The sequence below is a fragment of the Osmerus eperlanus genome, chromosome 6 (genome assembly GCF_963692335.1).
Source record: "Osmerus eperlanus chromosome 6, fOsmEpe2.1, whole genome shotgun sequence".
In the NCBI taxonomy this organism is placed as follows: Eukaryota; Metazoa; Chordata; class Actinopteri; order Osmeriformes; family Osmeridae; genus Osmerus; species Osmerus eperlanus.
In genome coordinates, this window is record NC_085023.1 from 13268390 (window position 1) to 13295611 (window position 27222).

Here is a 27222-nt window from a genome sequence, read left to right on the forward strand (position 1 = left end):
GACAATTCATGTAAGCGACTTACTGGCACAGCTGGATAAGTTCTCGAGATGTAGAACTCTTTCCGCACCGGTCCGCATCATGAGGAAACATACGACAAGGGACGATTCGTGAAATTTTCTTGGACTGTTTGTGGGGACTTTCTGAGAGGGTATGAGCAGGCATTTAATCGTAAAAGACAATTGTTTTGTTAAGATGATAGTTGATTCAACGCCAAAGGCCAAGTACTAAAAGCCTTTTAAATTATGTGAAATGCGAAAACGTGTGTATTTTTTTAATTGGTAAACATTTTAGTAGAATAAACTACCCTATTTAAGTTTCCCTGCGCTTTGTTTCTCTATGGCGCCCCGTTCCCATGGTGAAGTTTACCCTCTCACCTCCAGGGAACAGAAACATTTTTTAAATGATTTGCCTCTAGCAGCCCATTAAATATCAGATTGAACAGTAATTAGCAGGTTGCATGTTAACAGAACAATACATTCAGTAAAGCTACTTCAATGAGGTACCCTACTGAAAATGACAGCGCCATTTCAAAGGCTTTTTCGTGAATGGTCAGTTTTCTGATCTTTATTTCCAAATTAGAATGAATTTATTTGGTTTTTACAAACCGTTTAACAATCATTCTTACAAGGCAACTTATCATGTACACTTATTGTATTTTGAATGTAGGTTTGTTTAAATTGCAATTCACATCACAACATAAATAGGCTATCCATCCTTGGAAAAGCTTGTGTAAAAAAAGCCTATTGTATTAAGATGTGCCAAATGAAGCAGAACATGTAAATAATTGGAGTTACTAATGATGGACGCATTACCCGAAAGACCTTAATTCCACTGTGATCCAGATGCATTTATTGTTGGATATGATTAACAATACAAAACCAAACCAATGGACTTTCATTTTAACTTTAATATAATAAAGATGGACTGTTTGTAATTTCTTGTTGTGGCAATCTGTGAATGTACAGCAGGTAACTTGGCAACACTACCACTTCATTGTGTGGCCCTGTTTCGACAAACTGTAAAGCTTTTACTCACTTGACTCCTATCCTTTGAACGTTTACAGTATTAGTGTGTGTTAGTGTCTAGATTCACGATCGGAAAGTATTCAGTTTTATAGGTGTATTACTTTTACAAAATTTATAAAGACTGGTTTAATAACTTAGTCCATTTTTGTGCATCGTAAAACTATCCTTGATACTAAGGCACTAATCTCCTTTCAGGCAGTACAGGCAGACAACTATTTGAGTTCGAAGACTAGAATGTTCTGAGATTAAGGGGATGTTTGGCCCATCTCCCTCCAGCTTTTCCACAATAACAGGTTGTTGCTCTTGGCCTTGGCGACAAGAAAGCGAGGGAGCTTCATGCCACTGACCTGACCTACTCCGTCATTATGGCCCATAGCCAAAAGCATTGTCACACTGCCTGTAGATATGACAGGAAAAAACATTAAAGACCACATGGCTCAAACACGACTGGAGAACTGGTACAGTAATGCATTGTAGTTGGTGTAGCAATAAACTAGCAGGGGATGACTTGTGATTCTACTGATGGGTGGTTGACATCAACGGATGTTGGATATTAGATGTAATATCAGGTGTAAGCTGACAGTCATAACTTAAGTTGTATCAATTATGATCAAAGGCATGAGAAGCTCAGTGGTGTGTGATATTACATTACCCGGGTGATAGGCTGTCTGAGCCTTTCCAGCCAAACGATATGCAATATTGTTAACGGCAACCCCAGCGTGAAGTCCTGCGGCATATGCAGTCTTGGGTTCGTTGAGATTGGTACAGTCCCCGACTGCGTACACGTTTTCATAGCCCTCCACCTGCAGATGCTCGTTCACGTTCAAGGCTCCGTTCTCTTCCAGGCATCCGTCTGAAACGGCAATGTCAGGTAAGCGGCACGATAAGCGGATCTAAGATTTGAATGACCAAATCGGCCTTTCGAAACATGGGCATACAATAAGAACCACAACCATTGCAGGTCATTGAGGTGAGGTGAGGCCAGTTAAGACTAGAACAGCAGAGGACATGAGTATAAAAGGCAGTATGTCTCCCTCTTGTGGCAACGAATACAGTAGACAAATCCATTATCTCTCACACAAACATACTCAAAGTTGAGCTATACGCTGAGGAGTTGATCTTGGACCCTGTGCAGTTGATAACAAGGTCTGCTGTGATCTCCAAACCCTTGTCTGTGGTAATAACCGTATCCTTCTTGAACACATTCAAATCCAGCTCAGCCAAGTTAGACACCTTCTGCCCTGGAAATAAAAAGATTTATCAAAAATAGTGATACACTGGGTAATAAATGTGTTGAATGAGTAAACAATCCATTTAAAGACGAATATAGTAATTGGGAATATCAATTAATAAAAAACTTGTGAAAATTCTTAAACTGCTCTCTAGATTTAAAAAAAATATTTTTAAAAAAACTTGAAAAGTGAGCCCTCCTCCATGATCTTGTGATGATGTAGCTGAATGGAATCCTAAACCTCCTTATCTATTCCTGTACATTGCCATAACCATGCAAGCTCATTCTGACTATGCAGCTTTTGGCACTGACAGGCACTGCCCTCAGCATTACATCTCACCCAGTACAAGTTCCACTCCCTTCTCCAACAGCACCTCCTTGGCTTGCTCTCTGACACTGGGCAGCAGCTCTTTGTCAGCCATTCCGATGTGAGAATGGATCAGAATCACCTGAACATATATGGAGAGATATGAGGTACAGATACATGACTATGGATTCGGTTTGAAGTCTGTAGTTTTGAATGGTCTCTACATGATGATTTGGAGTATTTAAAAAAGCCTTTTCAGTCTTCCAGTATCGTGAGTCTGAGTCTGTGGGATGCATTCTACCTTTTTGTCTGGGTATTCAGTTTTGATCTCAGCAGCCATCTCCACACCTGTGGATCCACCCCCAATCACGAGGACTGAGCCAGCAGCCTGGATCTTATCAAGAGGAAGAAACTATGTTAGCATTCAACAAAGAAAACATTTCTGCATGTCAATATAGCACAAGGGAACTTGATTCACAAGTCAATATATGAAGTAGTTGACTGATCTAAGACCCTACCTCATTTACAAAGTCTTCATACTTCTGAATGGCTGACTGGTATGAGACCACAGTGTTGTGCCCAGGGAAGGGTCCGTCTGTGCCCGTGCACAGTATAAGATGAGAGAATTTCACTTCCTGTTGCATAAACAAACAAATCTGCCATATAGAGTCACATAACATGCACTGAGTTTAACAAAGTGCTACAAAGTATGTTTACCTTCCCTCCATCCAATACCACAATTTGAGAGACAGGGTCCACCTGAACCACACGACCCTGAAGAAAACTTTCTCCAAATGTTTCAGCATACGGGATAAAGGTCTTCTGGGCAAAGCCTGTAAGAAATTACTCAATAAAATTTGATTTATTAAGCAGCCTATGTTTAAATGAGTGAGATTTAGGTGAAGAGTCAATGTGATGCATACCACTCTGTACAGAAGCTCTCAGTGCGGCCACATTGTGATGAAAGGCATCCCTCATGTCAATGAGAGTAAAGGGTATTCCCTTGTACTTGAGTTGCTGCGCTGCTGCGATCCCACCAAAACCACCGCCGACTACAACCACATGAACACCGTCCATAGATATTTGGCCACCCATGATCTGTGAAAAGTTAACCAAAAAATATTACAAACAATTATGTATAATACAATTTAACTAGATGGGCAAGCTTCGTACTTTTGAGTTCGAAAGCTTTTCATTGCAGTAAAACTCCGAACAGACCCTGGAGAAATTAAATGAAATTTAAAAAGACAAACAAAAACGTACGTGCTATATTATTGCACATTCATGAAGATCAAACAACAATTGTAAATGTATGTGCTCTTAACCTCGTAAAATTATACGATTATTTTAGAAAGAAAAACAATTACCGAATACAAGGATCCCATGTCTCACTGTAATCGGCCGTGTCCAAATTCGTTAAGAGACTTTTCAACACATCAGAGTATTTTGTCAACACCAATGGAAGCACCTCTATTATACAAGAATTCATTTTCCTCCAATAGCAGCGTTTCAGGAAGTGGGAAGATTTTCTTTTTTTGTAGAAAGATCAGTAGGCCTATACAAACAAGCAGTAGGCCTATACAAACAAGCAGTATACACACAAATAACGGTTACATATGCTAGGGGGTACAAGAAATGATGAATCATACAAATAAATTAAAGGATGCACACACATCTACAGTTTTAACAGCTTTCTTATTAGAAGAGCGTAAAATGGTCTCAATGTAGGCTACTGCTCTGGTGGGAGGATATTTGCAAGATATTTCTAACACGGACTGGAAGTATTTCCCACTTTTTCATGTCCTCAATAGATTAGAAATTATTTCAATTTGTATGTTTAGATACACTTTTTAGTAGGCTATGTACGTGTGGTACCGTGATTATATGTTTGTTTATCATTGCTAACAAACACACGCATGGCGCTTTAACGACACGTTGTCTTGCACCATTGAGCCAGACTCAACATTTAGTTTAGACAGTATTCATGATGACGCAATCATTTAAGAACATCGACAGCTAAATATATAGCCCAATCGATAGCACCTGAATCAATGACACTTATCAGAAAGATAAGGAAAAAGCTCAACAGTCACTGCACAAAGCTAAAGCAACATGTTTCACTCATCCACCACAACTGCAGTCGCTGAGTCGCATAGTATGTGACGTAATTTGAGGACAAATTCCAATCAATCGTTCCAATGGTTCTAATCTACTCGCCTTTTCGACGCCAGTTGTTCATGGAGTTCCATTTTATTGAATCCATAATCCAAGTGTTCGAAAAGATTGTTGCTATTTTAGCACAATGAATTAGGCCTACATAACATTTGTTTTTCACACAACCAAGTAAAAAGAGGAGGTCCATATATCTAACGGTTTTATTTTTTCCATATTTATATAACGTCATGCAATGGTTTTTGGTTGCATGATATAGCCTAGTCTAATAAATTTAAAAAAACTCCTAAATTAGAGGATGTCAATATGGTATAGTCGAAGTTTATTTTGTGTCTAGTGATAATGGGTGAATGTGTGCAACAAACAACAGTTTTTTATCATTCCATTCTGCTACTTTCGGCGCGCTAGTGAGCTGTGTTCAACTACAGCAGCACACACATCAACATAGCCTCGCTTTCGGTACCTCTAAGTACCAGCCTCTTCAGTATATTACTGCATTGCTCATCGTCAGCTAGACAATTCATGTAAGCGACTTACTGGCACAGCTGGATAAGTTCTCGAGATGTAGAACTCTTTCCGCACCGGTCCGCATCATGAGGAAACATACGACAAGGGACGATTCGTGAAATTTTCTTGGACTGTTTGTGGGGACTTTCTGAGAGGGTATGAGCAGGCATTTAATCGTAAAAGACAATTGTTTTGTTAAGATGATAGTTGATTCAACGCCAAAGGCCAAGTACTAAAAGCCTTTTAAATTATGTGAAATGCGAAAACGTGTGTATTTTTTTAATTGGTAAACATTTTAGTAGAATAAACTACCCTATTTAAGTTTCCCTGCGCTTTGTTTCTCTATGGCGCCCCGTTCCCATGGTGAAGTTTACCCTCTCACCTCCAGGGAACAGAAACATTTTTTAAATGATTTGCCTCTAGCAGCCCATTAAATATCAGATTGAACAGTAATTAGCAGGTTGCATGTTAACAGAACAATACATTCAGTAAAGCTACTTCAATGAGGTACCCTACTGAAAATGACAGCGCCATTTCAAAGGCTTTTTCGTGAATGGTCAGTTTTCTGATCTTTATTTCCAAATTAGAATGAATTTATTTGGTTTTTACAAACCGTTTAACAATCATTCTTACAAGGCAACTTATCATGTACACTTATTGTATTTTGAATGTAGGTTTGTTTAAATTGCAATTCACATCACAACATAAATAGGCTATCCATCCTCATTTAAAGTAATGAAATTGTACGAAAGGTATACAAAATGTTACTACACGCATTTGAATCAGTGACAGACGTACACCCCTGTGGTATGTAGCCTAATGAGATATAGGACAGCTTGTTTTAGTATCTTAAAATGAGGGTAGTTAAATGAAACTGTACATTATTTACCATACAGCACCTAACTTACTTAAGCTGTGGATTTCCGGGCCAATAGCTGGATACTTTCTGAGGACATTGCAACCACTAGGGCAGATGTTTTATCCTGTGGTTGGAGGATTCCCAAGGACTGATTCCAAGCCTTAAAGCAGCAGATACCAATATGTAGAAGGCCTGGGCTTTAAACCGAAGAGGCTCACTTCATCTTAAATATATATTCCATTTATACAGTTTGAGTGAAGGCCATAGGCTGAACCATGCACTGTTTTGCTCCTTCTCTGAGTGCTGGAGGTCTCACAAACCACTGTCTTTTCAACAGCTGGAGTCAATGCAATATGTTGTGGGATGGATGAGGAGGAGCAGAACCGCTATGTGGCCCAGCTGAAGGAGGAGTTTGACAGCTGTGATACCACAGGCACTGGCTACCTGGACAAGGAAGACCTGACTGTCCTCTGCCATAAACTGCATCTGGACGCTCACCTTCCTATACTGCTGGACACTCTGCTTGGACCGCACCATTGTGCACGGGTATTGAGTTATTGTGCTACTGTAATATGTGACGCAAATAGCTTTTAGATAGTGCTATATGATGTAATTGAATTAATTGAATAGGTGTTGACTAGATGTCTAGAATACTTTTCCAACAGCTCTTTTGAATTCCCAGCAACTACAATTGCAGCATGAAAAAAAGGATGTTGTTCTTTCTCTTTAGAAGAGTCTCTGATTGCTCAATTGTCGATGTCTCTGATAGCGGCTGACACAACTAAATAACTGTCTCCTTTTGCAGATTAACTTTGAGGAGTTTAAAGAGGGTTTTGTAGCAGTGCTGTCGCGCTCTCTAGACTTCAGCACCTCCGAGGAAGAGAGTAGCTACCTAGAGCCAGGTAAAACAACTTTCACTGAGTGTTAAAGTAATTCATAAATGATTGGTCTTCGTTCCAAAAAATGTTGGCCATGCCATTGTGCAAGTAGATTTGTTAACATGGGGGCTTATCAGTGGGTTGTACGTGCATTGAAATCTGCAAGTTCTGTTTATTGTCCTTGTGCTCCTATGATGGGGCCAAGATGTGGATAAGATGAGTGCTTTATGTAAACAATGTGTCACCATGGATAAGAGTCCGTCTTGCAAGATAACAGGGATCCTCAAGGCAATTTCTATCAGCCTTGACAAAAATGTCAATATTGGAGATATTGCTTAGACTACTGTAGGTTTATGGTGGAGACCCAACAGGCTGATTTCTTCCCAGGGCATTAGGAAATCATCCAAACTTGTTTAATCTTTGTCTGTGGAGTTTTGTGTCATATTTTATCCTTTGTGGTGTGGGCATCTTGAGATTTAGCAATACCATTATGAAAATGGCGTTAATTACTATACTAAAATTGGCTTGCTGACACATGACTTCCAAATCAGCTTGAAAATCCCTGTGTTTGATAAAAATGTTAATCAAAGTGTTGCCCATGCTAATTTCTACAGTACACATATTCTCAATTGGAATCGTAAATTTGATTTGGTTCTGAAAAGAAATATTGGCATCATTAAGTTCATAACTTTATGAAGATCCTTCTCTGTGTTGATCCACATATTCTGAAGGTCCTTTTACCTGTCCTAATCATAACCTTAAGCATCAGCTAATGGTTACACTCAAATAATAAATTCCTAAATACATTGAGCTGATGTTACCTTTGGGATACTGTGTTGAGGCATCTATCAGTGAAGGCACCGTTTAACCCTCAATGTAATGTGTCCATCAAGGAGAAGATTTGACCTCATATTGTTAAGTGGGTCTGGTCTAGCTCCAGGGGATGTGGTGTCCTTTCATTTAGCTAGGTCTTTAGTTAAGTGAATGTGAAGTTTTGTGAACTAGTTGAATCAAGGAGGGCAGTGTCCTTTCTTCTCCCTGGGATTGTTCTAGAATGTGTGTGGCAAGTTAGCTGCTGGGCCCTGCAGACCAGAATTCATATATGGCCCATTTTTAAAGGGCATGTTCAGCCACAAGTTTGTATGACAGGGATCTAAATGACACTGTCTCAGAGTTCTGGCTGTAGCTCATTCGCCATACTACAGAAGACAGAGTAGGCTATATTTGCAATTGTGCTCACTGTATAACTAACAATGATAGAGCTGAAAAGTCAGAGCAGACCATAAAACCACAGCATTCCTTTCTTTCTTTGCCAATTATACTTTTTGTCCTCTCCTTCTTTCGGTCGCTCTAGTCATCCCAGAGGAGGTGAAGCCCAAGTTTGTGAAGGGAACCAAGCGCTATGGCCGCAGGTCCCGACCCGATAGGCCCGAAGCAGAGCTGACGGCGGACTCGGAAGAGTCGCCTACCTTCAGGGCCGAGCAAACAGATTCGTCCCCAGCCGGTGTTAGGAGGGCCAAACTGCGGCGCTCCACTTCCCTGGAGAGCGTGGAGGTAAGGCGGCGCTCCTCCCTCCCTCCTTCTCCATTTCCTTCCTGCTGTGTTTATATATGCTGGGCCCTACGTTGTAATCTGAGAAACCGACACGAAGATTGCTGACTTTCGCCTCCTCTGCCTGGGCACTGGGCTCTGCCGAGTGTAGTGTGCACCAGCTAGTCCAAGCCTAAATGGGCTGAGAAATCCCCATCTCGTCCACCTCTATTTCTCACACGTGTACCCCATGAATGACTTTCATTGTGCTAGTTCTGGGTGACGCCCGTATCAAGTGTCTCAATGTCCTGCAATTTGTTGGCTTCCTTACATTTGAATGTTTCCAGCAGTGTAGTGCTTTCCAGACCATTGAATACCTGAGCAAGGGAGCTGGGTCTCAGAGAGGTTGGAGCGGTTTTAGGGGCCGGCTTCGCTCCACATTCAGGAAGTGGGATTATGAGGAATGTGCTACTGGCAGACCTCATGGCTGGCCCCCACCCTGCACCACCCCTCTGTGTTGGCTTTGGCTGGGGATCAAAGATGCATGCACTCTCTCGCTTTCTTTCTTTCTTTCTTTCTCGTTGCCTCTCTCTGTCTCTTTTTCTCCCCGCTCCCCCTTTTTTCTCCCTCCGCTCTCTTTCTAGCAGCCCACGTTCAGAGAGGGTTGGAAGAATGACTGGAATCCTTTCGTGTTGATATTGATTTCTACAGTATTTTGGGAAGCTGGCAATGCTTATCTCTGCTAATTGCTACGTATTAGGGATATTGATCCGAATATACTAATATGATACGAAGCTATACATGACGGACAGCTATGCACTGCTGCTTGCTTCTAAACAACACTGTCCTTGTTTTAGAATCCCGACCTGTGAAATATTTAAAGCTTTTTATGTAACCTCTTCGCATCTCGGATCACTTCGGATGTTACATCTTGTCCCCTCTCCTCTCTCTCTCTCTCTCTCTCTCTCTCTCTCTCTCTCTCTCTCTCTCTCTCTCTCTCTCTCTCTCTCTCTCTCTCTCTGTCCTTCTCTCTCCCTCTCTGTCCTTCTCTCTCTCTCCCTACCTCTCTCTTTCAACCCATCTCTCTTTCTCTGTCCGCATCTCTCCAAGTGTCTCTCTCATTTTGTCTCTCAGATTCCCACACCATGTTTCTCATTAAGCTTTCGACCAATAATCTCTTCTAAATAGTTAACATTTCCAGCAGGAACATTACATAAGAAGGCTTTAATCCTGCGTGGATTGCTGCTAGAGGACAGAGGGAGAACGGCAGCCTCCCCATCATAGTGTTGGTTAACACAAACAGGGCCTTATATACAGACATGCACTGTAGATGTAGCTGACCATTGTGATTAGATAGACGAAAGTCAACATGGGCCTATTTTTTTGGTTCTTCATTTTCAAATCGTATTGGCCTGAAACATACTGCTGTGGAAGTATCCTGGCTGTATTTTGTTAGCTGCCTGTTGTTGTGTAAATAATTGAATCGCGTGCCGTTGAATATTTCACAGGAACTTATCTCCCCTTTTACATCACTTCGTATGATTTATTTAGAGATCATAACCCTTGAGTCATAACGCGTGTCAAAGGTCAAACGCCTCGAAGAGAGCTCTCTCAGTGCAGGGATGATGGTATGGTGCCCCATGCACAGACTAGGCTTCATTCAGCACCAATTCTTATATATTCTTTAGCATGATCGTTTTCCAGACAGAACGTGTCAGCTTCTGAGAGTAGCTGTCATTTTTCATCCATCAAATGCTGACCCTCCAGCTTACATTGATTACTTTGGAACGGTAAATCCCTTGGCAGGTTGTCGAGAGGATTATGAGTCCCTTCAGTCGACCACCCCAGAAACCTCCATCTTGTGTTGCTCCATGGTTTGTTTACATTTTCTAAGCTGCTGGTCAGTGTAGGACGGGACACAGTGCTGCCCTCCAGCCCCAAAGTGGCAACCACGACAACCAAACCCTGGCAGATGGACACAGAGACAGAGAGACAAATAGAGAGACAGAGAGACAAATAGAGAGAGAGACAGAGAGACAAAGAGATATGGGTGGACAAATACTGAGACCGACACGGTGTTCGCATGTAAAGAACCTTTCCGTTGGTCCTTACGCAACGGTGTTCAATATTTAAAGCGGATGGATATGGATGGTAGCTTGTCCCGTGAATGAGCGGCCTGTGTTCTGATGAGAGGCTGGGGCCTGGGGCGATGCCCACATTGATTCATACTGTGATGTGAGCATGAAATCAATACCTATTCCATGTACCATTCTAAGACCCATCTCATGTGATTGATCGAAATGATACAGTAGGAAGTCAAAATGCATAGACCAAAATGCATTTTGCCTGGATGCCTGTGTGTTCCCCTTACAGTTGCAGATATCTAATTCGACTGCTGAGCTAACTTTGGAGAGATAACTGGAGGATTTTCTATTATATAAACTGCAGTTCTGTGTTTAAAGCCAGCAACTGCTTTGGTGCTTGCCTTATTCTACCACTGGTTGGCGCTGAAACACAACAGAAAGACAGAGAAAGGCAAGATGACCACAGAATATGAAACTTATAAGATTTGTTAGTATACTATAGCGTTTTGTATTCGGTTGAATATCATGTGCCGTAATTACAGGGAGTAGCTTTGATGAATAATGAATTAATCATCGTTTAAAATAATTACCAGGAACATGCTCTAAAGCTTGGGAAGGATACTATTAGATGGCTAAAATTCAATCACCCTTTGGTGAGGTTTGTGGAAAGAACTGGAGTAGCCAAGAGAACTGGTTAAAGGTTAGCCATAGTTAAACATTGCCTCTTATAATGGATTGTTATGAATCATAGGATACAGTAGGTTAAGGTCTCGTACACTCACACACACACACAAACTCTCTCACACACACACACACACACACACGAAGGAGACCCTCTAAGCCCTTTAGCGTGAGGCACCATATGTTGCTGGGGAGGACTGGTCTGCACCAGAGTCTGCAACCACAATCTGCTGCTTGTTCTTGTTCAGTGCAGCAGAAGTAACGTTGGCGGGTAGGAATTCCCAATGGTAAATTCATTGTGCTGTCTGTTGATATCGCACCATGCTAATACCGTACTTGTTCAGTGCTATCACTGTTTCATGCTTGCAGGCGCATTCACACACATGCTTCAAGCATCACACGCACACACACGTTCTTATAACAAACCTCAGCGCAAACTGGTTTTTAGATGGCTAGGAACATAGACTCCAAACATTGACTTGTATGGCATTGTTTGTGTATTAGCATCCGAGATAAGCTTCACTCTGATCCATGACTATCATCAATGTCTCACTTGCAGAGTCTCAAATCGGACGAGGAAACTGGAAGTCATAAGGAACCCATCCACCAAAGCTTTGAAGCACAAGGTATGGTTTGTTTTTGAGAGATGTGGCGATTTTGTTTGACAGAGGTGTTTGGTAACCACACGGAGACCTCTGGTTCCTGGTTGGTGCTGGTCTGGGTAAACTATCTTCAGAACGGGTGTATTAAGCAGAGGTACTAGGCTCAACACATCACATGCTTCATCTTGTTTAGTCTATCCCATAGCATGTGGATCCCATAGTATGTGTATAAGAGGATTTGAAGCAAGGAGGTTGTAGTTTGAAGATGCCAATCAAACACAAGAATTAGAATATGGGACTTTTTAAACCTTTGCAAACTGGACGGTAGGTTAGATGAACTCAAAAACACAGGTCACCGTTATTATTACAACTGTTTACATATCCAATGACGTACGACTTTGGATGAACAGAACATTTAGCAGCAACCTTCCAGGTAGACTTTCCAACAGTACGCTCTGTACAGGGCTATCCTGATATTTGTCGCTGTTTATGTGTCTCTCTCAGGCCAGCAGAAGCGAAGGAAGCAGGACAGCTCAGACTGCCTGCTCCGCTCCCCAGGGCCCCGGCTGGAGACGGTTGACAGCCAACTGAAGGGGATGCTGGAGGAGCTGGGGGTGGGAGCAGGGGGCTTTCTGAACAAGGAGGAGCTGTCCCTGGTGTGTGACCACCTGGGTCTACAAGAGCTGCAGTCCGAGGTCTGGACCATTTCAACCTGTGGCCCATGACTTTTGAGTCTTTGATGCCAGGATTCTGGGTGAGGCTGGTGTTGTAACGCGTGCATGTTGTCACCCTCTGCAGGAGCTGGATGTTCTCTTCAGGAGGCTAGACACTGACCTGGATGGGAGGGTCAGTCTCAGAGAGTTCCAGAAGGGCCTTCTCAGGGAGGGGGGAGTCCCTGGTACTACTTCATCCTCCACTCCCCTACGCCCCAACACCCAGCGTTCACTTATACAGGTCAGAGACATGCACGCGCACAAACACTGGGCTTGTGTGTAAACACACACACATTTGCAAGCAAATAAGGGGGGGGGCATTCAGACATCCAGATGCTCACATGCCTTTTTAGGGCATGTCTGCATGCTATCGATTTGTATGGAGCACACCGAAGGCAATCCATCGACCCGTTCATCCTATTTAGTTTGAAAAGAAATGGTATATTTGACATGTTAGTTGGCATGTACGCAAACATTGATGCACAAGAACACGTCTGTCAACACTGACACCACGTAGCGGAGAAGAACGTCTTGCTGCCTGATCCCAAAAATAAGTAAAGCTCCATTTGTACTCATTGGTCAATTAGGGCACTCCAAGCAGCTGCCAATCAAGTAATCGATGACTGTGGGCGGGGCTTAGCTCCACTTTTCAGCATTCTCTTGCTGAATGGCTGTCCGAACGCCAAGACAAAACGCCAGAGCTTGAAGATAATGTACTGTCGCTCGGGCCTGATATCTGGCTGTGGTCTGTTGACATGGGCTGTGAAGGAAAACCTACGGTCCTGTAGACCCAGCTTTGGGCAGGTGATTACATGCTTTTTTAGGAACCGCTTTGGTGGAGGAATGGAGCAGCTCTTTGACACCATTGTGTGTCTTGGGGCTTTTCAGGACCTAAATGCGCCCTCCATGTTCGAAACTGGTTTCTGTGGAATACATGTCGTGAGCACATGGGCATTGAAAGTAGGCTAAGCCAGATTAGGGGGTTACGACACCACAAAAAAAAAAGGGTGTTCATTAGTGGCGCGTGAAATCATTTGATTCGTACCATTGAAGCGCCTTTGTCTGTGGTCGCCTTGTAGTACACAATGCAGACCGAAGCCTAAGCTATTCCTGAGTGGGGAGGTTGCCTGGACTGGAGGAGGTGTTTTTAGCGAGACAGTACAAACCCTCTCCAGCCTCAAGGACTTCTTTGTTTGCCAGTTAGACCCAGCTGTGAAGTGGCATTACAGTTGTCTGGACTGTGGGTACAGGACTCTGGCGGAGTAGCTACCGTTCCAGCTCTCTCTCTCTCTCATACCTCAACATACCTCCATGTTGTCCCAGGCCTTCGAGGAGCGGGCGGTGCGCTCCACCTCTCCTTCGCTCCTCTCCGCCACCGTGGGGCAGCGGCTGCTGAGCCGGCTGGATGACGGGTCGGGCTGTACCAGCCCGGAGCGGGTCATCGCTCTCTGGACCGAGGAAGGGATCCGGAACAGCAAGGACATTCTCCAGGTCAGTACCACGATGGTTAGCCAGTGGCGCGGTCTGAGCTCTGCTGTTAGATAAGCTCATGAAAGGAAACCTGTGTTGGGTTCTGAACCACTGATTATGATCATTTTGTGCTAGAACTTTCTCTTGTGAGGTTTATTTAGGGTGGGTCCTGCTGTCATGGATACAAACAACCTCTAACATTGTTAATACTTCTTTCCACAAATGCTCTTGAAATGTTGCCTTTATGACTTTTATTTGGTCATTGAAATGGTGTGACTTAAGACAGACAGCTTTTTCCTCACATACATTTTACATTTGATTAATTTTGCAGAAGTATTTATCCAAAGCAACACAAATTGGGCATACAGAACATAGAGCAGAACATGTAGGATCAGAAGTGCTTCGCACCAAAATACTGCTTTGCAACAGTATTTTGGTGCTTAGAGCCAAGGAACAATCTGTACTTTTACCAGGCACAATGCAACAATATTGTCTCAGCTACAATATTACATAGTACAGTGCAACAAAAACAGCATCATGTCTTGAAGTGCAACATATTCCGGAGATGCAGTCTTGTTTACAATACACGTATGTGCTAACAGAATCTCAAATGCGTATTACATAAACCACTTGAAAAACTAAAATGTCTTTATTCAAGGAATAAATGTGTTTATTTTCTCTCTTACTTTTGGCCTGGAATATGAAAGTTGAATGTGAGGGTTCTGGGGTAAAGGTATTGTTATGTCAAGCTTTGTAAATGCCCCCTGAGTTGGATACATCAACAGGGATATTTGAACTAGCATAATTCTGTAACTTAAAGTACACATTTTAATGACAGTGCTGGATACATACTGTAACTGGGCTTGTGATACATGCATGTGAACCATGACCTGAATAAACACACATTCATCTGGAATCCCCGTGTCATATCCTGGACACCAAACGTGTACGCAGACTTGAGGAACCGTATCATCACATTACCTGAGCGGTTACACCGTTCCTGAACCATGTTAATCTGACCCAGTTCTAATGGTGCTGGTCCGCTAAAACCAAACCCTACCTCGTTCTGCACTAACAACCAGACGGCGGGTGCATCAGTCCAATATGTCTGCTTGTGTGTCCCGTCTAGACGCTGGACTTCCCTTTGGAGGAACGGGTCAGTCTGGCTGAGCTAACTCTGGCCCTGGACAATGAGCTGCTGGTCAGCGGCAATGGCATCCACCAGGCTGCCCTCATCTCCTACAAGAACGAGATCCAGTTCCTCCAGTAGGTTCTTTCTGCACCCCCGTAGAGGTGACGGAGGAACAGCCCTTCGTGCATCGATTTCCCTCCTCTGTTCATTTCCGTTTATGTCCAATGACCAGAAACTGAGACCAGGTCATTGGCGTCAGCCTCCTGATTGATTTCATGGTTTGGCAGTGCCATAGGGTTAATCAATGGTTGACACACAGTGATGCACAGCACAGAGTGAATTATGTTGACATAACCCATTTCTTACTTGACATCTTTTACTATGTCTCCATCTAGAGGTGATGGTTTTTGGTGTTTTTGTCGTTTTTCATTGTAACAAGGACTGGTTTGTGGTTTTGTAAATGGCTACCCATTATATTATAGAGATATATAGCTGATAACCTTATGTATTCAATTTAATTATAAGGTTCTCTCCAGCCAGCGAAGAGGGTGGTACATAGAGTGTGTGTTCTGCCGGGCTTCACGCCTAAGCGTGAGTTTGTTGCGCGTTCCCAGGGTCCTGGCGGACCAGGCGTGTCGGGAGAGGGACAAGGTGAAGGCCGACCTGGAGTGGGCTGACAGGAGGAACCTCCAGCTGGTGAGAGAGGTGGACGACAGGCATGCCAGCATGGAGTCGCTGAATGAAAACAAGATCAAGTAAGGCCCGCTCGCACCGCCGTGTGTAGGCGTGCACGTGACTTATTCGAAAGATGGATGCATTTTCGCGTCACGCATGCGAAAAGTATTGTCAACGGTACACACCAGTTAGGCTACATTTGTCCATGCCATTAGAGCCGAATTGTCAACCATCTATCAGGCACAAATGCTATGTGCTGATCTCCAAAAACCGCAGCCCCGTCGTACAGAGCGTTATGGCATTAGGAAGTGGTTTCGGAGCCGTCTATTCTGAGCCTTCTCTTATTGGCAGGGGTTTAGAGCAGGAGTTCCGCGATAGGCTCACTGCCCTGCGCAGCGAATCGGAGCAGGAGAGCGAAGTCCTGCTGCAGCAGGTGGAGCATGAGCGGACCAAACTGCGAGAGGAATTGGAGGCCCTGAGGGCACAGGAAACCAGTCAGCAGGAGGAAACCTTCAATGCCACTCAGGTTACTGGCCCACACACATGTTAAACGACTCTACATTTAACCTTTTTGCACTTTTTAGAGTTTTGATATCTTTACTCATGGGAAATATACATGGTAAATGTGGTTTATGTTCTGGGTTTCTTTCTTATATCAACGTTACCCTTGTTCACCCTGGTATTTATCTCCCTCCTCTGCTTTAGAGGAGTTTAAATTAGAGTATTAGATTAGATCCCATGTGATTTAGTTTTAGGTTCCTCACCCACCTCTAGACCAATGACATTCTATATCCAGGCACCTTCTCACTTGCACTGGTCACACGCACACACACGCACGCGCACACACACACTCACAAAGACATACCACCACCTGAGACCTAATTTCTTAAGTACAGTACATCACATTCCCAACAATATATTTAAGTTCTTATTTCTATTCCTGTTTGACTCAAAGTAGTAAAATATTGTCTTCTTTTCAGGAGAACAGCCGATTGGAGGAAGAGGTGAGCCTTCTGAAGGAGAAGCTAAGTGAGGCGGAGACCACTGTCTCCAGACTGCAGAGAGATCTGGACCAGCTCCTACAGGACAAGGTGAGGCACAGGAGGGGAGGGATATCACCCTGTGGTAACTCACACCTTGGCTAGGGAGCTTTTGTTGTTTAGCAAGGGCTGAATTATTGATAATGGCTTCCTGTTGTGGCTGATTGACAGTTTGGGAGCCTGGATCCAAACAGCAGTGGGCTGCTGAACCAGGAGGAGCGCTTCACTGAGATCATTAAGGAGTACGAACAGCAGTGCTGGGTAAGAGTGCCTGTAGCTGTATTGTAGATATTTGAGGCCTATGTGTATATACTTAAATGTTCTGAGAAGCGATTCGCTTTTCCAGTCGCCTGTTTAGCTATCTGTGGTAAATCACCAGTGTGAAGCAAAGAACTGTGTGGCCATCTGTGGTAAATTTGCGGTTGAATGATGACACTGATTTTGATCCAAATGCCTCCTGCTCTGGGAGAGTAGAAAGTCAAGGTGAGCAAGGGTTTTATTTTTAGGGGTGCCGTGTGGTTTGATGTGCCTCTGCATCTTCATAGACTGTGAGCAAGGGTGTTGCTCAGTCAGTAGGTCTGCAGTGCCTTTTGTGGGAGAGTGGAGTCATGTGTTTTGGTTGTGTAACATCACCACTCCTCCTAAATGACAGGTTTGGTTGTGTGTGTGTGTGTCATAGGAGCTGCGAGACAGGAATGACGAGTTGAACTCAGAGCTGGAGATGTTGAAGAGCCAGGGGACAGGAAAGAGATCCAGGCGAGCGAGGGACAACACATCCACCTGGGCCAGCCAACATTCTCTAACCACTGAGTCAGACTCGGGTAAAAATACTAAACAAAAACAAAAACGTTGTCAATCTCATGATATGTAGATGTTTATTTGCTGTACACTCACCAATATTAAGACAAAATCAAAGTTGTTTCCCCCCCCCCCCCTTTCCCCAGCAGATGTCCACGCCCTCTTTCACACACGCCCAATTTGAACATGTAGTCATTCTCTAGTTACTCAGTTTCACTCTGGTTTCTACCGCCATTTATCCACTGTCTTTCTAGATGACCCTGACATGAAGAGAGGCACATCACCCCTTGCGAGGAAAACACTACAAGTGGCCAACAAGAATGGTAAGAATTTTAAATCCCAGACTTTTTTCTGTCATTGTAAAGTCGTTTGGTCTCTGACTGTGTGTGTTCTCAGGCCTAGGTTCTCTGGAGAGTCTGCCTGGCCCTGTTGTGAGTATAGAGACAGAGCTCGCCATGGAGCAACTCAAGGAGAGACACAGTCAGGAGGTTCAGGACCTGAAGATAGAGCTGGAGACCAAGGTATGGAGACGGCAAAAACTAAGAATTGGTTACGCTCAGGTTAATGAAACGTAAACAAATAATGAAACGTAAACACATACCTATTCAACCGCAGTAACCTTCTCCTCTTTCCGCAGGTGAACTTTTACGAGCGCAACCTGGAGCTCATGAGGAGGAACATGGAGGTGGAGCGCAAGGACATCTCCCAGGGCTTCAAGGTGGAGATCAGCGAGCTGGAGGAGCAGAAGGCCCACGCCGAGGAGCAGGTGAAGAAGCTCAAGGAGGCCGTGGAGAAGATGCAGGCCCAGCTGCAGAGCAGCGCCGGAGGCTGGGGGCCGGGCTGGGGGCCGGACCAGGAACGGAGGGCCCAGAGGGAGCAGGCTGAACTGGAGCAGAACTACGCCAGAGAGATCAGCAACTTGGTCCAGAGGCTCACCTCAGAGAAAGACCATCTGGAGGCAGAGCTGAAGCTTAAGATGGACCAGGAAGTGCTGCTCGTTAGGTACGTGTTGTCCATTCCTTGAAATTTGGAGGGGGAAAAAAATGACATCAGTGTTGGTAAGCCTCTCCCCTGTGTTTGTTAAAATATGTTATAATTCTTTATCCACATGTAATTTTTGCACGAGTCCCTACAGCTTTTCCCTTTTAACTCCCATAACACCCTGGACTCATCCCACCATCCCACACCAATGGTGTGCAGGCAGATAGGTCCTAGCCATGTAGCCGTCGCGGCTAATTTAGCCCCAAGTTGTATGCGTGCGGGGTTGGCCGTTAGCGTCTGTGCCGTGTGCTCAGGGAGGAGCTGGAGCGCCGCGCGTGTCAGACGAAGCGGCGTCACGGCGAGGCCCAGCGCGGCCTCCTGCGCCAGCTGCACTGTGAGCGGCAGCGCCTGCAGGAGCAGCGGGGCGCCTGGGAGGCACAGCTGCAGCAACGAGAGCAGGAGCACCAGGCGGAAACGCTGGCCGGCGTGGAGAAAGCGGGCCGGGAGCGGGCGGACGCCTGCGGGCGGTTGACCCTGGAGAGGACCAGGCTGGAAGAGGAGCACCGGGAGGAGGTCCAGAGGCTTGAGGAGCTTGCGTGCGGCTTGCGGGCGGAGCTCGCCGCGAAGGAAGACGGCCACGTGCGAAACGACCGGTTGGAGGCCAGCTTGGGTCAGTGTCGAAGGCATTGCGGCCGGTTGGAGGCGGAGCTGGAAGACTGGCGTGCGAAGTGCTCCGAGCTCGAGGCTAAGCTGCAGGTCGTGTCGGCGCACGTCGAGGATGGAGCGGATGGCTTGAAGTCTTCAGAGGCCCTGGTGGATGTACTGACATGTGAGAAGCGCTCGGTTGAGGAGGAGCTGTGGGGGGTCAGGGAGAGGGAGGAGAAGCACCTCGCTCGGATGGCGCAGTTAAAAGAGGAGCGGGACACTTTCCAGTCTGAATCGGAGATTCTTCGCCAGGACAAGGAGGTCATTGCTGGGAATTGCAGTCGTCTGTCCAACGCCTTTGTCCAACAGCAAGCCCAGCTCAGGGCCAAAGAACAAAGCATAGATTCCCTCAGAGGGGAGTTGGAGAGCGCACAGGTGGCACTCCAAAATAAAGTTGCCAGTCACCTAAAGCAGACTTCTGAACTAGAATCCCTAAGGACAGACAGGGCCAAGTTAATACAGGACCTGAAAGAACAGGCAATGGCTGTTGACCACTTACAGCTGAATCTTGACAGTGTCACTAAAGAGTTGGAAGAATGTGAAAAGGCAGTGATGAGTCTCCAGGGGACTTTAAGGCTGGAACAGACCAAAGTCACAGACATCCAGTTGTCCTTGGACAAAGAACGGGAGGAAAGCGATTATCTTACGCAGGAGAATACAAACTACATCCGGCTGGCAGACCAGCTTTCCTCCCAGATAGTAGAGATGGAGGTGGAGACGTCAAAACTCAGAAGCCACATCCAATACCTCGCATCCCGACAGGAAGACGCAAACGACCATGTGTCAGAACTTAGAACCCAGCTCGAAGCCAAAACCACACATGAGGATCACCTTCGGATTGAGAACAAGCGGATAACAGAGTTGCTGGAGATGGCTGAGGCCTTATCCAAAAAGCACGGCGATGAAGTCCAACTTTTGACCGCACAGTCGGAGGCCGGGGACAGAGAGCCGGATTCCGTCCGGGAACAGGCTGACGACGGCTCCGACCAGCTGCAGCAAGCCCTCTTGGACTCCCAGGCAGAGCTGCAGGGTGCGAAGGAGGCCTTTGAGTGGGAGAAGGGAAGGATGAAGGAGCAGCTAGTAGAGATGGAGGGACTGGTCATTGCTCTGGAGATGGTGATGGGCCCACCCAGTCAACTCAGGTTTGTGGCGCTCAGCCCAGCTGCCGGAAATCAAACCATCCATCGACGACTAACTTCCACCTGCCTTGGTTGTGGCGTGTTCGCGCCCTAAGCACAAGGGCTGTGATTTGAATGACTAATTGCAACCAGCACTTCTCATCTAAAAGAAACAATCACTTTATCCACTGGTAGTGTCTCTCTGATTAACTCCTGGAATGATCATCAAATGCGTATTTTTTTACCACATCTACGTTGCAGGCTGTGCTTCGACATCAAACCCTATAATGTTAACCACGTGGAATGCACTAACATTTTACGTCATCTCTAACTGAATGATCTTCACCTAAGTGCATGATTATAGATGATCTATTGGATGAATAACCGCATTGTTATGGTCATGTTTGTGTCAGTTATGTTGACTGCTCTGTTTCACTTCAAATGATTAGTTCAACTGAATATTTTGTTCTGTGTATTCATGCACATTTATGGCGTTTTACGGTATTGTAGCACATGTCATCAATCCTCAGTTCCTAATCCCTGATTTCCAGGACTCAGTTGGATGAGGTCAATACTGAGAATACTGCACTGAAGGACAGACTTGTCATGTTGCAACAAGATATCCAGAGACTCGAGGAGGTGATCAACAAAAAGAAGTAAACCAGTCTGTTTTACTACCACCTACAGACAAACGAGCCTTTTAACTCTAGAAACGTAAATTGCAGTGGATGTTATCTTCTTTAAATCCTGTATCTCCTTTTCTCATATCAGAAAGAAACTGGATGAAATGGAGCGGCAACATGAGAATAGCAGAGAAGAAGAAGAGCGACTGCACAAAGAGGTCAGTGGGTGACAGGATCCACTCCACCATCATTCACTGGGCTCAACCCCTTCATCTTCAACCATCCGAAATTGGGATTCACGAGACCACGACACTTACCCCGCCAACCCACGTCGAATGACACGCCTGAATCATGTTCCCCATCCCAGAACACCAAGTACCGCGAGGAGGTCCTGGACCTGAGCGGACGCAACCTGCAGCTGAGCAGCGAGAACGCCGAGCTGAGCTCCCGTCTCCGTGCCGACCAGGGGGCGGTGCAGATGCTGACGGAGCGCCTGGCGCAGGTGTCCCGGCAGCAGGAGGAGGGGGCGGCCTCGGCGAGGCAGCTCCAGGAGACCTCCGCCCAGCAGGAGAGGGAGAGGCTCCACCTGCAGGCAGGCTGGCAGCACGACAAGGAGCTGCTGGAGAGGGAGCTGGCCACGGCCAAGGAAAAGGTGTGGTTCCCTTCTGTGTTGGGGTATTTTAATGTCAACAATGTATTTAACCCTTTTTGGTGTGAATTTAAAAAAAAATCAGTTGAAAAAATGGGTTTGAGGTGTGGGGAATCTCATATCTGAGGGAAATGTGAATTGGTTCTTGTATCATTCTCTAGCTCAAGCGTTTATCGGAGGTGGAATCGGAGCTGACCAGTCTGAACCTGAAGTACCAGTGGCTAGAGAAGGACAAGGAGAAGCTGTTGAGGGAGGCTGAGGAGAGGAACCTGAAGGTCAAGACCAACCGTCTTTGATGGGCGACATCAAAACTATGTTCAGAACTGTGTCCCATGTTCCTGGTTGCTGAATGTGGTTCATGTTTTTACGGACAGGTTGAGAAGCTCCAAGAATCTGTAAGTTCTCTGGACTCTCAGACAGAGCTTCTACGCTCCCAGCTCCAGGCTGTCAGTCAGGAGAAGAACAGCCGCAGCCAGGAACTGATAAACCACCAGAAGACGCTGCAGAGAGCCCAGGACAAGGTACCATGTTGCACCACTGATGTGTCACGGCTCAAATATCAGCAATGTACATCATCATAAAACGAGGATTAATTCGAGCGATTGTTGAGTAGTCACACTTTTACTCATCCAACACCTGTTCCCTGGAATCCCACCTCGACGAACCCCAGGTGGAGGAGCTAGAAGCCGACATGGCGAGGTTGAGCCGGGAGAAGGACGAGCTGCGGCTGTCTCAGAAACGGCACGAGGAGGAGGCCACCCTGGCCCTCCAGGGGGAGCTCAAGCACGTGCATCTCCAGAACCAGGAGCTGCTCCACAGGGTGAGGCTGGTAGAGGAGACAACTGCTTGACCTGTGCCCATGGCTATGGATGTACCGTTGATGGGATGGGTATTGCTCAGTAGGTATAGATCAAGAGGTCCCAGGGTTCAAATCCTCCATTGTACCATGCTTTGGATAAAATGCTAAATGAATCAAATGCATGGATCCAACCGGCAGTAGATCCTCATAGTCATGTTGATGGGATGGAGGTTGAGTGTGGTCTGCTTCCTGCAGGTGGCTGAGCTGCAGACCCAGGATGTGGATCTTCAGAGGCTGACGGAGGACTACCTAACCCTCAAAAACCACCAGGAACAGCTGGAGGCAGCCAGGGTGGAGGTTCAAGACCAGGTGAACAATGAACACCCAATGGGCAAATCCATACGCTTCACTAGCTAGCTTTACCAAACCGAGCACCTTGGATTACCTTGGATCACACTGAGCAACCGGGTTCACTTGTGAACTTAAATCGACTAATGAATGAATCCATTGAGCATTCTCAAACCCTCAGACGTTTTACCCATGACCCCACTGGATGTTTCTGTGCAGGCATTCAGAGCTGACTCAGCCTTGAGCCTGGCCCAGGCCCACCACGCCAGGGAGTTGCAGCAACTGAGGGAGCAGGCGGGCGCTGGGTCCAGGGAGCAGCTGGCACACCTCCAGGCTCAGCTGGCCGAGGAGCAGGGCCGGCGGCAGCAGCTGGCGGAGACCATCCGCACACAAGCCAAGCAGGCCAGTGCCCAGCTGGGCCTGCAGCAGGTAGTCACCTCACATTCAAGGAACTCAGTCAGCGCCGGGTTGGCTTTTTAGGGTACACCGTCATTCACTTTTTGGGGGGACTGAAAGAAGTTTCATCTCAATGCTCTTTGCCCGTGTGCAGGAGCGCTATGAGAAGGTGATGGAGAACATGCAGGAGCGTATGGAAGAGGTGGAGACCAAGCTGAGGAGTGTCCGCATGATGCTGCAGGAGAAAGTGATCCAGCTCAAGGATCAGGTCAGTGAACAACATAGTGCTATCCTTCTTTACTTAGCAAATAGAAAGCAGAACTCATTGGTACCCTTTTCACAGAAATGACATGCTTTTTCCATATGTATTTGAAGTACTGTCGGTTTTAAATTCATATTAAACAGTTAATTACTGTGTTGACAACTGACTCCAGAGCTTAGATGGTTCATACTCTTATCTGCTGTACATTTATTTTTCCACAGCTGGCAAAAAATGCTAAGTCAGACCTCTTGCTTAAGGATTTATATGTTGAAAACTCCCAACTGATGAAAGCGCTCCAGGTCACGGAGCAACGACAGAAGGGTGCCGAGAAAAAGAACTTTGTGTTGGAGGAGAAGATCAACTCCCTGAACAAACTCCTTCGTAAGATTGCTCCCGCCTCCCTCACGGCATAGGAACGTGCCCTCCTGCTGCTGAGGACCGGCCAACTTCCCCAAAGACTTTGACCACTGTGAAACACCGTCCCTCTCCTCTTACCTGGCTCAGTATTGGATGATAGTCCCAGTGAACCATCATTGCTCAGTATCAACAACATCTCGCCTAACGTCCATCTCCATTAGGCGGCTGATGTGAATGCACATACCAAGCACGGGTGTACCTGTAGAGCAGTGGAAAAATAACATCTGATGTGTAAGCCACCAGGGTATTATACATGTGGTTTTGTTTTATGTGTATAGGTATATTTTTCTATTACCATTATATTGAGGTCAACAATATGAGGCCCTTATTAATGAAGGTCAGTCTTAAGTATTTTATTTGGTCTTTGAAAGACATTTTACCTTTTTTATTCCCAACCACAACTGATTTCAACGGTTCTAAGATACTGTATGTACTTTGTTAATTGCAGCCCAACTTGCATGTATAGACAATAGCAGAAAAACATTAGGCAAGGGTACATTTGTGTTTTGAGTTAACCATGGTTCATTGTGACCATCCTCCAGAATCGTTACTGTAGTTACTTCGTGAATGACCAGATTGTGTAAAAATAACATTCCAGGTTTATCACCAAACTTCGAGGTGCTATACTTATGCGAGGTCTGAGACTGTATGAGGTGAGTGGTACTATATGTGAAAGGCTGAGACATGATTGAATAGCTCACACTTCAAGGGAAATCACTTTTTATTGAGGTGTTTGTTACAATCTTTTAAATATAAAACTCAACCAAAAGCACAGTATTTATTAGATGTAAAGTTTTGATAAACACCTTTTTGTAAATCTGCACATTTTTCAATCGTATTGCACTGCTGTACAGTCAACAGTTTGATTCCTAAATTATTTGAGAACACAATTACAAGATGGTGCTCCAACTGTAGTTATTGTAAAGAGACATAATGTAACCTGGAATTGTCCTGCACTACACAATCATTGAATCATTGTAAAAACAAGCTGACCAAGTAATAAATGTCCCCCAACCATACATGAAGTCTGTCTTGTTTCAAAGCACATTTTCTAAATATTGTGCATGTTTAGTGGACTCAAAACAAGTGGACACACAGTTACAGTAACTAAGGGTTGGTCATTCATGACATCACATGCTCCAAGACTCCCTGACGAATCAGCTGCTCACACTTCCAACGTGGCAAAAAGTGCTGAGGAACGAGAGGCGAGACAACAACATCACACCTTATAACCTTTCAAAAGGTTGCACTTTTCACAGGTAAACACCATATATCAGGAAATCCAAATAATGTGACAGCGATCACATGACATCACATGGCATGAGCGGTCTCAACGTACCTGACTGTTTTTCTTCAAAAGTATTATGGTCCCGTCGTCAATTTCAAACTCGCCATGATCTTTCAAACAGCGCACCTTTGAGAGAGAAGTTGACATTCACTTGGAAAACTATTATATATGTTGTTTAGAGGGCAAGACTCCAACATTTCCCATGTGGTTTACAATCTGGGTTGTGAAGGTAGGGCTGATTGGTTATCTTACCTCTATGTACAGACTCTTAGGGGGTTTCACGTCCTGCGTTATGTCCAGTCCTTCCTCTCCTCCAAGAGACCTCATAAAGGTGGCCAAGGACTTCTTGTATTGGTTGAACCACTCCAACTACACGTTGGACCGAAAGCAATGTAATATCAGGAGTATAAACAAAGTGCTGAAAGCAATGCCAGTCCTTACGTTAAACATTCTTACCTCTTCTGCACACAAATGGAAGCGAATATTTGTGGGCAGCACGCTTCCATACTCCCACCTCAAGGCCCTGATCCGAAGCAGTCTGTCATAGCTATATCATAGAGGAATTAATGACAATATATTAACAATCTACACATTTGCTGGATAGTAGGAAAACTATAAGGAAACACGTACGTCTACTCATATGATTTACAGTACTATATAATAGTGGACTACTTTGAATAGATGTTTATACTAATATAATGTCAACTGTAATACTCACAGGTAAGCAGCAATGCAGCGTTGATTTCTTAGCAGACAACAATGACGAAACTTGATCGTTGGAATCAGCTCACTCCGGCCCTCAGACTTGGCTTCATTACTTTGAGATAACATATTATTCATCAGTATAAAAATACAAATACGTGGAAACTGTCTCATACTTATTACTTTATTAAGTTAGATTCAACCACTAATATGAACATAGTCACCGTCGACTAGTATGACGCTATGCTTATTATTATGATTATGCGTCTGATATCAGACTATCAGAGTAAGCATACATTTCGGGAATGACAACCAAGTATAATGTCAAAGTCACTTACACATCACTTTGATTCTGCTCATACAAAGCTTTCATCTCCTCCAGTACTTGCCTAATACCATCTTCCTGACAGTGGCAATAATGGAATTGGTTAGACGACAGTGGTCACAATGCTGGAAAACAACGATGATCTGCTCTGCCTCAGACACCCTGAATGTGTAGTCAGTAAACTAGCTAGCTTGCAACTTACGTTAAACGCTGGCAATTGACCATCACCCATCCTTTGCAGTTCTCTAATGAGCTCAATCGCTTTTTCACAGAACATTTTTCTCACCAAATGTGTGCATAAGATGTCACATAAAATAATTGAATGTTTACTTTACACCTTGTAAGTCTTAAAGCTAGTCTTACGCTCTCAGTTTCATTTGACCGCGAGTCTTTTTCGCGCCAGATTTACGTCACGTGACGGTTTGTTATCGTTTTAGAGTGAAGCCAACGTCTGAGTTCCGGTTGATGTCTTTAAAAATAATTCAAAATAAAGGTCAAGAAACGAAAAAAATATATATTTTTTGAATGCGAAAAGTAAAATTTCTTGCCCATAAATTATTAATTTTATGTTGGATTCAGGAAGGGGAAAGGAATATATAGTCAGTATAATGTTAATCCTAAAAACAATTGACATAGTGTCAGAAGACGATTATTGTTAAGATGCCAATAAAGTGTCAGAGTTCATCAATATCCCATCATAATCTAAACTAGATTCTCCTGAAGCTAGTTTAGACTTTCTCACTGACAGAACTCTTTTGAATATTAATTGAAGCTATATGTTAATGTATCATGATGTCAGTAATAATATTAGTTTGACACCAAGTTATTTATCACATCGACAAATAGGCCTATTTAAAAAAAATCATTTGTCATCTTGCACTTTATGTACATTTTAGACATGCTC

At 44.7% G+C, this 27222-nt stretch overlaps 3 protein-coding genes across 6 annotated transcripts; 1 reads left to right on the plus strand and 2 right to left on the minus strand.

Annotated features, from left to right (window-relative positions):
* Positions 1-888: 888 nt before the first annotated feature.
* Positions 889-5293, minus strand: LOC134022251 (ferroptosis suppressor protein 1-like). Of its 2 annotated transcripts, none has more exons than XM_062463621.1 (9): positions 5274-5293; positions 3488-3662; positions 3282-3397; positions 3083-3199; positions 2866-2958; positions 2598-2706; positions 2115-2267; positions 1679-1879; positions 889-1423 (listed from the first exon to the last, which is right to left on the minus strand). In XM_062463621.1, exons 2-9 carry the CDS (start codon positions 3657-3659, stop codon positions 1272-1274), a joined length of 1113 nt encoding a protein of 370 aa, XP_062319605.1. In that variant the 5' UTR covers positions 3660-3662; positions 5274-5293; the 3' UTR covers positions 889-1271. The 2 variants fall into 2 exon arrangements, with proteins under 2 accessions (XP_062319605.1, XP_062319604.1); XM_062463620.1 differs by lacking the exon at positions 5274-5293 and adding an exon at positions 3932-4700.
* ninl (ninein-like) lies at positions 5245-25018 on the plus strand. 3 transcript variants are annotated; one of them, XM_062463617.1, is made up of 28 exons: positions 5245-5399; positions 6440-6648; positions 6908-7004; positions 8335-8534; positions 11835-11901; positions 12382-12572; positions 12676-12831; positions 13914-14081; positions 15190-15326; positions 15807-15947; positions 16219-16393; positions 16848-16958; positions 17079-17168; positions 17587-17728; positions 17960-18028; positions 18102-18226; positions 18343-18707; positions 19001-20533; positions 21061-21165; positions 21281-21350; positions 21500-21784; positions 21943-22056; positions 22156-22302; positions 22452-22601; positions 22836-22949; positions 23148-23357; positions 23479-23592; positions 23808-25018. In XM_062463617.1, exons 2-28 carry the CDS (start codon positions 6466-6468, stop codon positions 23997-23999), a joined length of 5451 nt encoding a protein of 1816 aa, XP_062319601.1. In that variant the 5' UTR covers positions 5245-5399; positions 6440-6465; the 3' UTR covers positions 24000-25018. The 3 variants fall into 3 exon arrangements, with proteins under 3 accessions (XP_062319601.1, XP_062319603.1, XP_062319602.1); XM_062463619.1 differs by lacking the exon at positions 19001-20533 and having other exon boundaries at positions 5246-5399; XM_062463618.1 differs by lacking the exons at positions 5245-5399; positions 6440-6648; positions 6908-7004; ... (2 more) ...; positions 12382-12572; positions 12676-12831 and adding an exon at positions 13243-13394.
* gins1 (GINS complex subunit 1 (Psf1 homolog)) lies at positions 25016-26752 on the minus strand. The gene is made up of 7 exons (XM_062463622.1): positions 26521-26752; positions 26332-26396; positions 26010-26108; positions 25748-25838; positions 25544-25660; positions 25343-25417; positions 25016-25194 (listed from the first exon to the last, which is right to left on the minus strand). The coding sequence occupies exons 1-7, from the start codon at positions 26593-26595 to the stop codon at positions 25126-25128; spliced, it is 591 nt and encodes a 196-aa protein (XP_062319606.1). The 5' UTR covers positions 26596-26752; the 3' UTR covers positions 25016-25125.
* Between the last annotated feature and the right edge of the window lie 470 nt (positions 26753-27222).